The 17,461-nt window shown below is 35.9% G+C and overlaps 1 protein-coding gene across 8 annotated transcripts in view; it reads left to right on the forward strand.

Moving 5' to 3' along the window:
• The window catches only part of FTO (FTO alpha-ketoglutarate dependent dioxygenase), a 227,547-nt gene that overhangs the window by 27,312 nt on the left and 182,774 nt on the right, over positions 1-17,461 (forward strand). For all 8 annotated transcript variants that reach the window (XM_058845637.1, XM_058845641.1, XM_058845638.1 and 5 more), the window contains 2 exons: positions 8,799-8,876; positions 13,739-14,396. In XM_058845637.1, the coding sequence (XP_058701620.1) occupies positions 8,799-8,876; positions 13,739-14,396 (736 nt within the window). The remainder of the gene's footprint in view (positions 1-8,798; positions 8,877-13,738; positions 14,397-17,461) is intronic.

The following is a 17,461-nucleotide window of genomic DNA, read 5'->3' on the forward strand; positions in this document are numbered from 1 at the left end:
GAAAAGATTTGTTATTTCTGTACTACATATTCTGAGGACACAGGAAGAGGTAGCAGCAGGACTATTTAGAATCTTAGATCAGCTAGGAGTGTAAATGTATAGGAAGAAAGGACAGACAAGAGTTTCCCCTGAACAAATGTACAAGGATGACTTAAGAAATAATTTTCATGCATTTCCATTTTAGTTGAGTAGTGCTGCTCTGCAAAATTATAGGAGAACATTGCAAATGAGAAGAAAAGTTAACGAGAAATAAGGTCTGCATATGCAAATAATAGAAATGAAAACTGGAAATTAAGTATTGGCCTTTTCATAAGTCAGAGTAGTTTTATTAAAACAGCATTATTTGAAAATGTGGGAGTTCTTAAGTTTGCTCAACAATGTATTCTTAAGCAAAACGTTGATTTGCATTATGAAATTTGCCTGGGTTTGGCGCAAAGAAAATGGCTTAACAGAGATTTAGTTTTTCACAGCACACCACTGTTCTCTTGTATTTTACCTTTTGGTATACCTTAACATTATTTATATTGTGCAAAGACGGCTGAAGAATAAAATGTGAGTAACCTTTCTTTTAGCTGTGGTTCTTTAACCTTATGATAGTACTGTGAAATACAGATCCCAGCTAACTCCTGTGGTTTTGGATTGTGAGGCAGAAGAGAATTTCTAACACCAAGGTGTCCTGGTTCACTGGCCGCTGGTGACTGGAAAAGTGGTTAATCAAAACCAAACTGAGGAACAAGATACATCAAACTTTCAGTGAGCGTGGCTTTGCTGCTTCCAGTTTGTTTGCTTAGGCTGTATGTGCAGAACCCCTTAAAGAAATGTGAATGATTCTTTGAAGTCTGATGGTCTAAACAGTTTGGGAACCACTCATTTAGAAAAACTTCCAAACTTGATATAAGAAAAAATTCCCACGATGGAGGATTCAGGTTTCACAGAGGTGTCTCCTCCAATGCCTAATTATCCTTTCTTTTCAATTGTGCTCCCTGTTTCTGGTCTGAACTTGTCCAACATTTCAGACCCTGAATTTTGTTAATTGTTGCCTGCCAACTTAACATTTAGATGTGAGCTTTCTGTTGCCTGTGTAGCTTATTTCAGAGACTGTGAACAAAACAAAACCTTCAAGCTTCAAAATTAACCAAGTCTGAATTATTCATTATCAGGTGTTTCTTTAAATGACTTTTGTTGAAAAAAACTGCCTTTTTTCAGCAAACCATATGGCACTATATTTCTTTAATTCATATGCCAAAATTCAATCCAACGGTATTTCATTAATAGTTGTCTTATTATAAAGTTGAGTTAACAGCTGTAGTATTTAGGTTTTCTGAGTGAGTGTTTCCATGATTTGACTGATGGTGTAGTGAATGTGAAGTTAGGAAATTAGTATGTAATAAATACAAACCAGTGTCTGCATTTATTACACAGGTCACTCTTATAAATTGTAGAATCATAAAATCCCAGGTTGGAAGGGGATTTCAAAATTGTCTGGTCCAGTTGTGTAAAATGTTACAAATTGCACTTCACCTCACTGAATACACTCGTACAAATTTTGTTTTGTTAAATTTATGTGCACAATGTGATCTCTAATTTTTATGTCCCTTAAAATACATTGTTAAGTGATGCAACTGTATTAACACCGTTCTCCTGTGTATCTTCAAAAATGACATCTCGGTTGTGTTGCTTTGGAAAGATGTTGAGAGTGAATTCATTGTGTAATCATTCATCATTACACATCAGTGATGGTTACTTTTAAATTGTTTTGGGGGGAGGAGGGAGAATTCCACAAAGCTTCTGCTCAGGGCCTCCTCTAGGGAGAAATGTTGGAAAAAAAAATTGAGTTTATCATGTCCTTGAAAAGGGCAAAGAACAAAGATGAAGGAGCAGAGGCAAGAAGCACGAGGCAAGAAGTCCAGTGCTGCTTCTACAGCTGAAGCCCAGGGAGCTGGCACATCCCTTCCTTTGGTGCATTCTTTTGGCAGTGATTTTGTTAATTGTGGCACATACTCTCAAGAATTATCTTGTAAATGCCTCCTTTAAAATACATCAGCTATGTGCCTGGTGAAATGTGACTAACAAAAGAAAAGTATTCCTGGAATACATTTCCTTTTATCTGTAAGGCTTTAAACCATCTTCCTGTCTTTTCATTCTGCAGTGAAGAATACAGTTATGCATTCTGCAAATATCTACATACGATGTCTTGGAAGACTGTAAAGGTCTTCAGATTTCACTGAGTTTGTAAGTGCTTCTAGACTTTCATAGCACTAATAAAATCTCTGGAAAATAATTTGGTTCTGTAAAAAATACCAAGAATCAACAATTTTGTAATGGCCTGCAAAGATGTTCAAATACTGTGTAATGGGCATGACAGTTACAGTATGTGAAATTTAATGCTCTAGCTCCTTATTGATCTTCCTTGTAGCTGTTTGCATGGCACATGCATTTGCACTTAACACCTGCTCTTTCTACATTAACACTATCTTCTGCAGCCTCACCAAGGGCACGTTAGAAGCTGCATTTGATGCTAAGCTGAAGTATTTAAGTAAATATCTATATTTTTTTCATATCCTTTTTACGTCACTTTTGACTACTTTATCTTCTGGGTGATATTTTAACACTTTGAGTTTTTTCCCTTTTTTCAAGTGTTCTTATTAGACATTGGTTGTTTCTACCATTACTTACATATAGAGACGAGCAATCCTGCCAGGCTTGTTGTTTTCTGGAAATGATGAAAAGCTGGAAGAAAATTTATTTTATTTTTTATTTTGCTGGTAGTTTTGAAAAACTGTATTAGTGTGACCTGCCAGTGTTTGTGTTGGAAAGGTCTTTGTCTATATCTACAGAAGTTGTGAGCCTGTTGCAAAGGTTCTGAATCTGCATTTCAAGCTGTCAGCCCTCGGGTTTCTGTCTGGAGATCCTTGGTCTGTGCCATGGTTGTTGGACAGTGTGTTTGCTTTTACTTTGCTACATTAATTAGATACTGAATCCCAGTGATGTTTGTACAACTTCACAGTGCAGATATGCAATATTTCCCAAAATAATGTGGAGATTCCTAACGTTTCTTTTTGTTTCCTTGAGGCCTTCAGGGAGAAGGAGAGAAGGGAAGGGAAGAAGCATCCTTCCCTTGAGGGAAGGGAGAAGCGCCATGTCAGCATTATTTTCCATTCTTGACCCTAATATGCAGCTCCTAAGGCTACAGAGATCTGGTGCTATATGTCCTGGTAATAGATTTCCATGGAAGTTAGGAACCATCAATATCTTTGTGTCATTAGAGTGTGAGATGAACAGCAACACCAAATGTATCATTGTTTCAACATTAACCCTTGTTAAAGTTGTCATTTTATCTGTCTTTAATCTTTAATGAACTTTTTGTCTGTCAAATAGAGTTGCTTAGTATTTTAGGTACTAGTCAAGTCCCGTTGGTTTCTTGGGACTGGGTGTGTAGGGTGTTTTTGCAGAATCAGTTATTAGTAACGGTCAGGAAGGTTTCTGGCTGCTGATTCTTTGGAGGTGAGCTGGTTAAGACTTGCTTGGTTAAGAAATCTGGTCTCAGAATCTATTGGCTATTTTTTAGAAACTATGCAAAGAATGACATGCAGACATGCCTCAGTGTCCTTATCTATTCATGAGGATTCACAGCCATGTTGAACTGAACACTGTCTTAAGTGTTTTCTTAAATACATGTGTGATCATGTGTCCATATGCATAAGAAGAAACTAAAAACTGGAGGTCTGATTAAAATTTGATAATTTCAAAGTTTGAAGGTTCTTACTCCTCCCCTAATATATAAAGCTGACCCATTTACTAACTGGTTAAGTTAGTAAATAAAATAAACCTGCTGCAAGAGGATGCACACATGCTAGGAGGGAACAAGACGTGGATGATGTTACCAAGGTGCTTGCGGTGATGGTAGAAGAAGTTTATTCAGAATTATACAGAGGGACCTTAGGGGTATTTTGTCTGCTCAAAATGTCTGTGTTTCAACTATTCATTGCTTCATATTTTTATTATGATTACTTACAGTGCTAATCCATCTGTAGCAAATCTGCACTCAGCTGGGTAAGGAAATTGCCAGTTCTGTTCCATTAAAGGCCGCTGGCCAAAGGAACAATGTTCCTGTAGGTTAAAACAGCAATTAAGGGGCCCTTAACACTTCAAGGTGGGTAAGGAGGGGATACTAGAAACAGACATTTTTCACACATTGCTAAGTTGCTTCAGTGCATGAATTAACTCTTAGTTCAGTTACATCAGTTGAGTGTGTTGTGCATATGCATGACTGGTCTGTGAGTGTGTGAACCAAAACCTGCGCCTGTTGATTTATGAGAAAGGGTAAGAGAGGTTGAAATTAGTAAGCAAAGCCAAACAGTACCTTAGCAGCAGAGAACATCAAACAGTCTTTGAGACAGCTACTCACAGATGCTGATGTAAGACCTGAGGTCTTTGCATGGCAGTGGGTTGTTCATTACGTAATTTTTTTCATGCCCAGGTCACTTGAACTGCATTTTGTTGGTTCTGTAGCTGGGCCCATTTGTTCAGTAGAATAACAGGATTCACTGTGGTTATATTAAATAGCAAGTATAATTCACTGTAGTATAATTAGCAAGTGGATATGAAGGAGGCATGAAATATTGCTAGACCATCGTAGATATTTTTAGTATGAGATTTCATAGAATAATAGTAATAATAATGCATATTTTTGCCCTGAATAGAAAAATATTTTTACTTATATTAGGGGGAAAAATGTGGTACAGTATCGTCATATGTCTACTGGTATTTTTGGGAGGCTGCATTCTAGTATGTGGCACAAAAGGTTTTGGTAAGTCATGAGTGTAATGAAGAGTCGACTGGCAATGTAACATTTTCATGTCAGTAAATGGTGCTGTAAAATTGGCTGGTCCCTTAAGATCTTTTGATGAGTAGAATTTACAGAAATAATTTAAAGAAAAAAAAAATTCTGAAATCTAATATATGTGATAATGGAGAAATAAAAGCTGTAATGGTACATTTAGGATGTACTTTTTATTACTCTAGGTTCATTTCTGACATTACTTGTTTTAGTGAACACTTGAATGATCTCGGTAGCTATGAAGTTTTAATAGCTAACACTTGGAAAGCCTTGTAGTTTAAGCAAATATCAACTTCAAAATCACATTCCTTCCTTAAGAAACTATCCCAATTTTATTTTTTATAAAAAACCCTAACACGTGACAGGCTGTTAGGAGGTAATGTTTTGGAAGTTCATGTAAAATGGTGGCTTTTTTCTTGATGGGGTCTTAGTACTCTGTCACAAAGTTTTTGCTATATGTTTAATCTTCCTCCTTTATAAAATTGTTTATTAAGCATTTAAGTGCACTCGCCCTTTGCTTCATGCAGGATTTGAAAGAAATCCATGTTTTATTAGAGTTGATTTAAAAAAAAGAATGTAAGGGAAACACAGGCCCTAATGGACATTGTTATGTGGGTAAAAAAGGTAAACCAAAGAGAAACCAAAGGTTTGCATCTGAACTGTGATTCAGATCTTTCTTTCATGACAGTGGGCTTTCTCAGGCATTCTAAACCTGGTAACCTTTTGGCAAACAAAAGGCTATTGGGAAAAACTGTTGGAGGAGATGATACTTTATTATGCGTTGAATAATGGCTCTTTTTTTAAGGTTTATCTCTGAAATTTCTGCAAAAAGAGTAGATTGCATTAAAACCAAAAAAAATCAAGTGTTTTATTAGTTCTGGTCCCAAGTAGTCTCAGAAGTGTAAAAGATGCAGCAGGCAGTTAGGAAACTTTTTAAGACGAAAAAAAAGGGGGAATATTTTAAGAACTTCTGATGAAAGGAGTTGAGGCAGAGGGGCTGTTGTAGGCTGGAATGGAGGAATGTAGGAATGGAGATGATGTTCCAAAGTTGCTACACCATCCTCTCTGCACCCTCACCTCTTAGCAGTGTTTATGTTACTTCTCTTGCTCTGTGACGTACAAGGCACCACTTCTGTTTGCAGGAAAAATAAATAATTACATTTATAGTGATTGAGAGATTCCAATTTTTAATACTCCACTTGCTGAATTTTACAACCGTCTCATTAATAATCCCATTTATTATTAATAAATGAGCAGAGATTAGTGTCTGCAGAATGTTCATTGGCATTTTTTGTTTCTGATCTTCGTTGCAGAGTCACTTAAAATATCTCCAGTAACATTCATAGCAGCCCACATAATAAGTATTTGCAGAGGTTTTTTGTCTTTCTGAAGGCCCAAGATGAACACTTAACAGTTTCAAAGGAAGTGCAGTGCGTAGTAATGGGGATGGTGCACATTAGATTGTTTTTTATGTATTGGCATCACTAGTATCTGTAAAAATCACATTGTTTTTTAAATAATAAGAAACATAATCTCGGTATCTGAACAAACTGTTACACTGTTGATAATTCTTAAAATTTAAAGAGTCAGAGTTAAAAAAATGCTTTCTAAGAAGCATGATACCTTCAAGTGAAGGGATTTTATTTAGTTTTTACTTAGGGGGTTATGTGTTTGAAGAGCCAATAAACAATGCTTATGTAACACTGCTTAGACTTACACATCAGCCAGCTGGTAAAGCCAGATACTCAGGGTTTTGGTTTTTTTTTTGTTGTTTTTTTTTTTACTTTTTTGAGGTATTTGTGAGTAGCTTGATGTTTTTGACATCTGTGTGACAGCTTCTTGCATAAGAGATGAGCAGCATGTACTACCACCCAGCTGTGTGTATTAGTCTGCACATCAAGCTGAAGAGCAGCACTTAGCCAGATCTGACAATCAAATGTGAACTACTACTACCTATACACAAGAGTGCATTTTAATGTTGTGTGCTTTTTGCCAGGAGCCTGATACTTGACAAAGAAATTGTCAGAATCTCTCTTCTTCCCAATTTTTTTTTTTCTTTCCAGAGATGTGAGTTCATGTTAAATTTTTTTTTTTTTCCTTGCAGTTTAATATGGTTTATCTGAAAGATAACAAAGCCAGTCTAATGTTTTCAGCAGTTTCATGTAATAAACTTCTGGCAAGCTTTTGGTAATAGAGGAGTGTATTAATAGAGGAGTTTTAGACAATGCAGGAAATCAGTGTAAAATTACAATCTGCTGAGTTTCACCAGTGACTTCATGTCAACATACCAACAACCTGTCCCCAAAGAAAACTGAGGACAAAGAAATTATACTACTGGTTCAGAAATGTCAGTGCTGCTCTTCTCAGGCTGCTTCAGAATTGGTGCTCAGCACATTGTGAGTGTGGAAATGAGAGCCACCTGCTCTTACTGTAGCTTGACTGATCCATGAACCTTAAAATCCTCCACACTTCCACCTGACTTTAAGACCTGTCGTCTTTCTCGATGCTTAAGTTTGAATAGATGGAATTCATTGTCACAGAATGCACATTTATACTCCATAGTTCAGCTTTCCTTGTTCATGTGTTTGCTATAAGCCAGGAGTTAGTTAATACATGGGATGTTTTCTCTTCCTTTTTTCAATAATAGTACCAAAATAACAAAGATCTGTTTGACCTTGTTTTGAACCTGGTTTTGTGACCCTAAATATTCTTTTAAAAACATTATTCCATTTCCATCTGGTCTTTCTCTTAGAACATAAAAATATTGTTTATTGTGCTAGTATTTATGTAGTTGAAAATATTGCAATAAAAATAAGAATGTGAATCCTGTTATATATTTTAGCATTATGGCAGATACAGTTTTATTATCTTTGAGTTGCAAGTAAGTTGAAATTTGTTAATGAGAAAAGTTTGTAAAAAGCAATTCTTGCAAGCTGAAAGAAAGAAATAGGAGTTTATTAATTTTCTAGGCCAGAACTTCCACTGTAATAATTTTTACACTGTGGTTAATCTGTACTTATACTGGGTTAGTGTTGAGTTAGTCTGTGATAGGTGTGAATGAACCTGTCATGGATCAGGAGTATTTAATTCCAAAAATTCTGATGTCATGTTTCACACATTTCTTGTCACTTGGCAAATCATTAACACAATTAATTGTATAGTACCACAAAAAATCTGTTTTGATTAATAAAAACCTGAAAAATACATTTTGGAGACACAGCAGGCTTTCATCTTAGCAATTTATTAGTGATCACATTGACTATTGGTAAAGATGCTCTCAGTCTAAACCAGGAGTAAAAATGGAGTTAAGAGAACAAGGGGACAGAGAAAAGCTGTTTCTACAGGCAGCTGGTTGGTTGTGCACTCCCAACATCAAACTGGATTTATGGCTGTCTCAGGGATGGCAGGTCTTGAGGATGACATTTGAAATATTGTCAGGCTGTGGGGGCTTTGGGGTACAGTAGATTGTGCTTTTCTTTCAGCAACTATTTCAGGAAATATTTTAGAGTGCCCCCAACATCAGGGCCCATTGTTTTAATGGAGTGTGTTATTGGGCCATTTGATAAAATATGAGCTTTGTACCCATTGGCTGCACAAATTGAACTAAAAAAGAAAATGGAAAGGAAACAAGAAATTAATGTGTAGTTATAAAGTAGGCATAGGCTGAGATGAATTTTGATCAGTGTAACAAGGACTGGTTATCTAAAAAAGAACTTGGGAGTAAAAGTACTTAGGAGCTCTAAAACTAACTAAACTGAATTACTGCTTCATAAGCAGAGAAGTTCCCCTGATTATTTTTTATATTTGTTTTTCCTCATTTAGTTTTCCAGAAATGAAGGTAGTAAGAGAAGTAATTGGACCTGGTTTTGTCATTTAAATGCAGCTAGTTTTATACTTCTCTGTTTATATCTTGGTTTTTAATCAAATTTTCTGTTTCAATTTTACCCCTCCAAAACAGAAGAAAAAACTTCTTGAAGAACTTGGGGAGAATAGACTTCCATACCTGACACCAGCCGATGCTGATTTCCACCAGCTGGTAACGTACTTTTTTTAAATCTTTTTAAACTAAAATGGCTGTTTGCACTGAACAACAAATAAATCTTCCTTCAAAGAGACACTGTGAAATCTGATATGAAAAAGGTGTCCTGATAGCTGATAATGCACTTCCAGGTGGTATGAAATAAGATCTTTAGAACTGGGATATTCACAAATGAGAACTTGGTGAACTTTATTTTTATATGTGTGCCCTCACTACAAGTAATGTATAACAGTTAATCACAGTTTTTTATGCTTTGTTGAAGCAAAATATACGTCACCATTATTTTAATTTATTCTTTCTGAGTGGTGAAGAGACCTTTATAGCTCACGCTTGGCAAAATAGGGGCAATATTAGCATAGAAATTTAAAGTTTGGGAGGCTTAATTCTACTTTCCAACAATAAGTAATTGTTAATACCTCACAAAACAAACTGTGGAAACTGGAATGTTTCAAATGAAACCAAGCAGAAGTAATGTCAGTCCCAGTAGCCATGTGAGTAGTAAACAGAGTGAGTGTATGCAAGAACGTAATGAATAAAAAGAATTTTCTGTATCTATCTTGGTTGGATCTTTCTAGACCAACTGCATAACTCAGGGTAGGTTCAATTAGTTCAAATTGGATCATGGTAAGAGAAGAAGCATAAGGAATAACCTGGTTGTTTGAACAGCTCCAGTGACCATGCTCACATTACAGGACACAGGAGTGGTGCCTGCCTTGTGCTGATTTATGGCTCTAAGATGGGCAAGTGTAGAAGAGCTGGGAGAATTCATTAGAGCGATACAGATGGATTTTATTATTTCTTTACACAAACATGTTCTTTTCAGTCTTAAACTTAATGCTCATGAAGAAACTCTTCCCCCTCTGAAGAGTTGGGAAGCTGGATTTTCTCCTTCCAAGTCCTGTTACATCCCCTCCTGTTCTCTTCCACCTCTGATGCTGCCAGGAGCTGCCGTGCCCAGCATCTTTTTTCTTTTTCACATCTTTGTAAATTCAGCTTCTCATGCAGCTGATGTGAAAAGAGAAGGTGGAAGCAAAGTTGCCCAAGTGGCATCTCATTTGCTCAGGGTCAGTAAGTCATAAATACAGAAGGCAATCGGAATAAGATAAGAAGTAAAATCACACCTGTTCAATCCTTAATAAAGTTTTGATGCATTCTTTTTGCAAATATAGAATTATACTTTTCATGTAGTGTGTGTGTGCATGATAGATATTTTAAAGTATATATGTTAATCATAAACATCACAAACACCTTTTGAAGTCTGTGGTGGTTATGAAATGTTACTGGAATCACAGCTGTAGAAATTGCAAGTTCCATGATGCTTAAATGCAGTACAGCTGGAGAGAAAAAGAAGGGTGAGAGCTTGAAGACAACAAATCAGCAAAGTAAAATATCACATCCAGTTTAGTTTTATAGTCTGTCTTTCCTGGACAGACTTGCCCTACTCCTTGAAGGATCTACCTCTTACAAAATAGTATTCTTGGAACATGTTGGAAAAGTTAGGTAGGATGCAGCTAAAAAAACTGTCTTATCCTGTTGGGTATGTACAGCCTGCACAGAAGTGAGAAATTCCATCACAAGCAAGACTTCCACTGACATCCTCTTTCAATGTGTTTTTCCTGATAAAGGATTTTGGAAATGGGCGCTAAGCCATAAGCTGAAACAATGTAATGTTTAAAGCCAGTAGGGAAAAAGAAAGAGGCTGTAACGAGGTAGTTCACAAATATTTGAAGTACAGACTATCATTTCATGATGCACATGACAGTTTGCTAATCAAGGGTCCTTATTGCTGATTCCTAACTTTATTCTGTCACTCAAGTCCATAGGGTGATTCTCTGTGTTGAGTATCATCATAAGAAGTGAAAGCATATTTAAAATCTTGTGTGAAACATTCATAAGAAGATTTGAGCATCGAATGTGTTGGGGTTTTTTCTGTGCTGTAGTTGCCTGTAATGCTGCCACTTCTTTCAGAGTGAGCAGTGAGTTGACCTTTAATACTGGCTGTCAGAGTTACAACACAGAGTACATGATTACTGCCCTTCCCCATCCCCCAAAACAACAGGGTGTCCAGTGTGAACCCAGCAGTCACCCCATGTTCTGATCCTGTAATTCTTTCCTTATGGAGGGCACAGCACAGGCACTGCTTGGGGATTTAAAGAAGACCAGGCAGTTTTCATGTGATGTGTCGGAAATGTGTTTCCACTTCCTGATTTCTTTTGGGATACCTTAATGATAAAATAGTTCTTAAGCATGTGATCTTAAAGCACAACCCAAAGGTAACAGGCCTCTGACTTGGCTGGCAGCAAAATGTGCAAGGCATTACCTGTGCAGTTCAGGAGGGGAATACAGTGTTGTTACCTTTGTAAAATCTGTGTTCTTCCCTTCTAGAGCATGTTTTCAGGGATTTAATTGCTTTACGTCATATTGTTATTTCCCTCCTGTTTCTAACAACTGTTTGGAATTTTGTGTGTGTGAATAATGTCAGAAATTCAGTGTTTCTATATTTTCATATAAATGGTTTAAAAATATATGGTATTAGTGACTGTTTAAATATACCATAATAGAATATGTAATGTGGTATGTCCAGTATACAGAATTATTTAAAGAAATACTGGAGTACTGCTTTAGAACTGTTAGAGCTCTTTCTTTCATACAGGGCATTTGCATAGTAAAAGAAATAATGACATAATCATCTTTATATGTCACAACATAAAATATTCTGGCATTCTGAAGATTATGAAAGAATATTTATGATTCCCATCAGCCTGTACCTTCACATCTGACTGCAGCCTACAGCTCCAAGTCTTAAATTTACAGTTACTGATTTCACTAGTTGTTTTTAAGGATTTTTTTTCACTGTACTATTCAAAGGCTGGAGATACACAGCACTGATGGAAACAAAAGAAGCAGTTCAGGATCTCTGAAGGAATCATTTCAGGCTTCTGACAAGCTCAGATGAATGTAGCTGATCAAGTTTGGATTCACTTCTTTGAATGAAAGCTGTGATCCTGTGTTCTGGAGTTGTAGAGGGACCTTCACACAGATCTGGGACTGTTTTCAAGCTTTGGTGTTTGAAACTAAGCATGTAAAAACAATTGTCAGAAATTATTATCTGTAGGTGCTGTTATAGGGTTGTTTTTTTTTCTCTCTCTAGGAAGCTAATGTTTGGAACCATAAGAATGTATAAAGAAAAGGAGTTAGCTTCAATGTAAAAATTTCACAAGGAATAGTGTTGAGGTTTATAGATAAACCAAGATTTATTATATGTAATCATTGTTTTTATAATAGGCTTCCTTTTATGTTCTCTTTTTTAGTAGAAACAAATGATCTTGTAAAGCCAGCTCTTCAGTGTTGTAGGATAACAGTGCATTACATTGCAAAAGTCTGTTTTCATGCAGTGGAAAATGTGCATACTTACTGCCTGGTTTGTGTTTTTTAAGGGCACGTTCTTTGGATTTTAAAATTAATTTCCTGAAAGGCAGGTTCAAATGAGACTTGGAAGTAGATAGTACTAGTAAAGTGGGTTTGAGTTGTACCAGAAGGAGCTTACAGATGGATTGTAGGTCAGTGTGGTGTTTTGTGCCAGTGACTTTTATTTGTCCTTTTAAAAGCACTTTGAACATAAGCTATTAGACTAACAAAAGTTTTGGCAGATCGATTTTGTACATCCATGTGCTGTTTCCCCATTGCCTAATGCCTTCAAATTTCAGTTTACCTTAATATGTCTCTCCACACCACCATCAGTACCTGCCTTTTCTCCAAACTACCAATTAATTTCTGGACAAAAGGAAATAGGTGTGGTGAGTCCTTAGGAGCTTCACAAGTGCTAATTGATGCCTGCTACACTCACATTACAGCCCTTCCCTTAGGAGAGCACTAGGGTGCATCTGTTTCTTTTATTTATCTATTAATTTTAATAAAATACATAAGAACTCACTCTTTTAAAGAACTTATTCTCTAGCCTTTGTCTAGTTTGCCAAACAGTCTCAGCAGTAGTTAAAGCAGATTTACAGGCAACCAATAAAAGGTGTGATTATGTGATACTCACTTCCTTAGAAAACCAGATTAACAAAATAAAATTATCCAAGCCTTCCTGGAGTGGGAAGCAGTATTGTGCATACAAAGCAAGAATCTGCTGATTAGCAGTGTTATACCTTGCTGGGAGTTGCTGCCTCCACACACTGCTGGACTCTGAACTCCAGCTGATACCAGAACTGGTGTGGTCATAAGAGGATATGAGGAAAAAGAGCACTACAGGTAGGGAGCTGGGGAGGAAAATAAGTTTGGACATTTTCTGTTATCAAAAGAGAGCTTTTATATAAAATGAGAGATAACTGGCATGCACTGTGGAATCTGAAAATAAAAAGCACCAGAATATTAGCAGTGCATTTTTTTTTAAAAAAATGTATGTTTTGATTTTGTTATTTTTCCACTGAAAAGTGTTATTATATAAAACTATTTGTGTTTATCATGTTGCCCTCTAGATTTCTGTGCATCAGAATGAAACAGAAGGTCTTTGCAAAAAGAGGAATCAATTTATGACTGCTTGATATTCTGTTGTTTATATACTTAAAGGTGGCATTATCTGCAGATACATCAGATGAGCTGTATGTTCTACTGAACTTTTCTAGAGTCTTCTTATTTATTTATTTGAAGATTTTTCCTGGTTGAAGCTGCTGGTACATATCCACTTTGTGCAATATACTGAAATGTGAAAATACAGTAACAAGTGCTGGCATCTATATCTTCACCACATTCTAGACTCATTCTTGTGAACTTGACTGCTTTGCCTTGTCTTGAAATAACTTGCTGCGTGTAAAAAGAATAATTATTTTCTTCTTTTTGTGTTTTTTCTCCTTTAGTGGAAGATGAAGTATTCCAAGCTGATTTTCAGGAAATCTGATACAGTACCTGCAGAACTCCATCAAATGGTACAAGAAAGTTTTCTGACCTTGCGAGAACACAACTGCTTCTTTCAAGATCTTGTAAGGATCAAAGGAAAAGACTTTCTTACTCCAGTGTCTCGAATATTAATTGGAAACCCAGGATGCACTTATAAGTACTTGAACACAAGATTATTTACAGTTCCTTGGCCTGCAGAAGGTTATGATATAAAATATTGCAGTCCTCAAATGCATGATGCTTGTAAAGCATTAATGAGACTTAATGACTACTTGCATATTGAAGCAGTCAAGGCATTACAAGGACAGAATTTGTTTGAGACCAAAGAAATTAAAGATGCTACTGTAATAGATAGGGAGCAAAGTTTTGCTACTTCTCTTACGGAGCAAGGGTCTGTTTCTAAAGATCAGAGAAGTGTTTGTGTACCAGAGGATGACAGAAGTCTAAAGAACAGAACATCTTATAACTTGACTTTATTGAATTATATGGATCCACTACAAATGATGTACTTGAAACAAGAACCTTACTTTGGAATGGGGAACATGGCAGTGAGCTGGCACCATGATGAGAATCTGGTGGAAAGGTCAACGGTGGCTGTGTACAGTTACAGCTGTGAAGGTGAGTGATGGGACTTGACCAGTCACAAAAATATCTGAGATTCCTGAAGCTCTCCTGTGTTCCATTGTGTGTATGTACACAAGCACACCTAATTCTGGTCTAGACTTGTCTTGTGCTTCTGAATGCATTGGGGTGCCTTTTGTATTTAAGCCTTATCTTTATTTCCACTAAAACGTGTACAAAATACCTGTGTTTATTGCAGCTGGCTTAGCAGTTGTTCTCTAACTAGATTTAAAAATCGGTGTAATTAACTCCCTAAGAGCCAGGATATCAAAATCTGTCAAATACCTTTCTTGGGTTATTGCATGTGCATGTTTTCTATCTTGTAAAATGTTTCAGTGTGGTTGGGATCACCATTTTTATAGTGTTATTTATCATACACAGACTTGCTTTGCTTTGTGCTGATTTTACTACTCTTTCTTTGGAAAGATCATTTTCAGTTGGTTTTGGATAGAAGTATTACTGTATTTACTTAGAAATATATTAATTTTGTCTGGGCATGCTGTAGAGTTAATGTGTGTCTTATGGAGGACTTGCCAACATTTCTCTAGCTGGGAAGGAGGGACACTTTGCATTAACACAACTGTTGTCTGACAGGCTTTGTAGGCTCTTGCCTATTTTAAAACCAATTTCATACTGTATCTTTGGGGTGGTGGTGGTAAAAGTGCAGTTGAAGCATCATTAAATATTTCATTTTTAGTTTAAAGTGCCTGTCTCATTTTTTATCTTTATTTAAGAGCAGACATGAGGATTTTTTGTTTGTTTTCTTTCTTAACAATGCTTGAACAAAGGCTTGGCTATTTTTTTAATGACTTAGTTTTGTAAACGTAAGATTAGAATTTAGACACTTTATTTGAATTTGCAAATGTTCTGTTTCATCATTCACAATTAATTTTTGATTCTTCCAAAAATCCTGTGATGTTTGCTTAAAACAGGGGAAGAATTTACATTGATTTCAGTAGGCTTCAGCTAAAGACTGTGATCTAAAAGTAATAGTTTATACTCCCAAATGCATTCTCTTGCTGGTTTTGTTATTAGTTTTGAAACTCTGTGTCACTGTTACTTAAGTACAACTGAAGTCATATTATCTACATTTTCCTGGATATAAAACATCAACTGGCTTAGCAAGTTGAATAGAAGAGATTTCCTGACTGGTAAAAGTGTAATTTTCTTCATGAACTTCTTTCTGTCCTCTTTGTCAATGGTGTCAAGGTCAAGTAAGACGTGTAGAGTTTTTTTTTTCCATTAGTACTGTAGAGAAATATTTTTTCAGTAGGATTTTAAGTTAAAGAAACCTAAACATGAACTAGAAGTAATAATACTGTGTATGAAGATTTATTGTAGTATGCTAAAATTTTTTTACTTTAATATAAAGTTTGCTTATGAAAGGGGAAAAAAGGGAGTTTCTTTAAGTTCAGAAAGCTATAAATTAACAAAAATGAAAGCTGCTATGTTTATTCATAACTTGTCAGTTGATTTTGTTTCTTTTATTCAGCAAATTAAGTAAGTAAAAATTATGGTGCTTTAAAAACACTGTAAGTTGTCTAGAAGATTTGATTGATGTGGGTAGAAAGAAATATTTTATATATTTAGGCTAAAAACTATTTTGATATCTATGTACAATTAATGTTTTTGCCAAATACAAGGGTTTTTGCATAAACACACTTACAATTAAAAGTTTGTATTTTTCTTTCTGAAAAGTTTGGAAATAGACATGAAAACAAAAAATGCAGGCTCTTTCTAGTAAATAAATTGATTGTTCTATCATTTAAAGGAAAAAAACCTAAAAGTCACTACTTGAAATTTTTCAGGTTTTGCATTGCTCAGGTCAGGTTATTGAGCTTTAGAGGGAGTTTCAGGTGCCTACCATGGCTGTGGAGCATCCTGGGGAGATGTCCTGTAGTCCAGCTCTCTGTGCCAGCAGTTCACTCCCATCTGTGTTCAGGGTGTGCTTATCATTGTATATTCCTAAAGCAATGACCTTGTATATCCCTAAAGCTTATTCATAAATTGGAGGAAATGGATCCTATTTATAGTTTAGGATTATGGTTTTGTACCTGAAGTGTCAGTAAATATTTGTTTGTATTAAAGTTTTGTACCCAGTGCATCCAAGAGGATTTGATTTTAGAGAAGTAGATTGTCTTTTTGCTTTTCTGATTTTCTGTTTACAGCCTTTCAATGCTGGTGATTATAAGCTCATCAATGTTTATAATATTATTCTTTCCAGTTCTATATAATGTCATTGTTTTGATGGTTTCTGCAGATTACAAAGACTTTCAATATATCCTATATTACCAGGTCTCCATAACTGTGAAAGATCTCAATATGAGGATCTCAATATCTTTTTGAAGAATATTGTTATATCATTGTAGAATCATGTCTTGACTTCTCTTCTTATTTTCCATAAGTGTTTAGTTTTTATGCCGACATTTTATATTATTAATTACTCTATTAATTCATTTAGTACTGAATTAGCATTGAATTCTCAGTGTGGTGTAAAAAGACTGTCACAAAATCATTACAGAATACAGAATAAAAAGAGTAGATGTGGTCAGAATTTTTTTGTTGGAGGTTTTTTTCCTTAGAAGATGTAGATGAGCTGGATTAGTAATTTTCTCGGAGAAAACACTGATTCTGTGGGAAATGCAAACACAAATTAAGCATGTTGATTTTTGTTGGGACTGGCTTGATTGCCTTTTCTGCCAGGTCTTGCCCGTTTATTTTGCCAGCTCTCAATTCCTCAGATCCTCACTGGTCTCTGAGGTTCTCCAGCCACTGGGGGTCTTTGCATGTGGAAGCTCAGGCGTCCAGGGCTGCATGGCTGGTCCTGATCTACCCTGCTGCAAATGCAGAATCCCCAGGTTGGGAGAGTTTGAGCAGCAGGAGCCCTTGGAGTCAAGCAGTCTAACTGAGCTCTGTCAGACGGTTTAGGCATGCACAACTCATTTTATATGGTTTTGTTTTTACTTTCATTTGCATCTTTATATCAGTATTTATTTTGTACCTGCTTACTGGATTAAATTGCATTAAAACAGATACTACTGTAATTGTAACAACTTCTTTTC

This window comes from Poecile atricapillus, chromosome 10, assembly GCF_030490865.1.
Source record: "Poecile atricapillus isolate bPoeAtr1 chromosome 10, bPoeAtr1.hap1, whole genome shotgun sequence".
NCBI lineage: Eukaryota > Metazoa > Chordata > Aves > Passeriformes > Paridae > Poecile > Poecile atricapillus.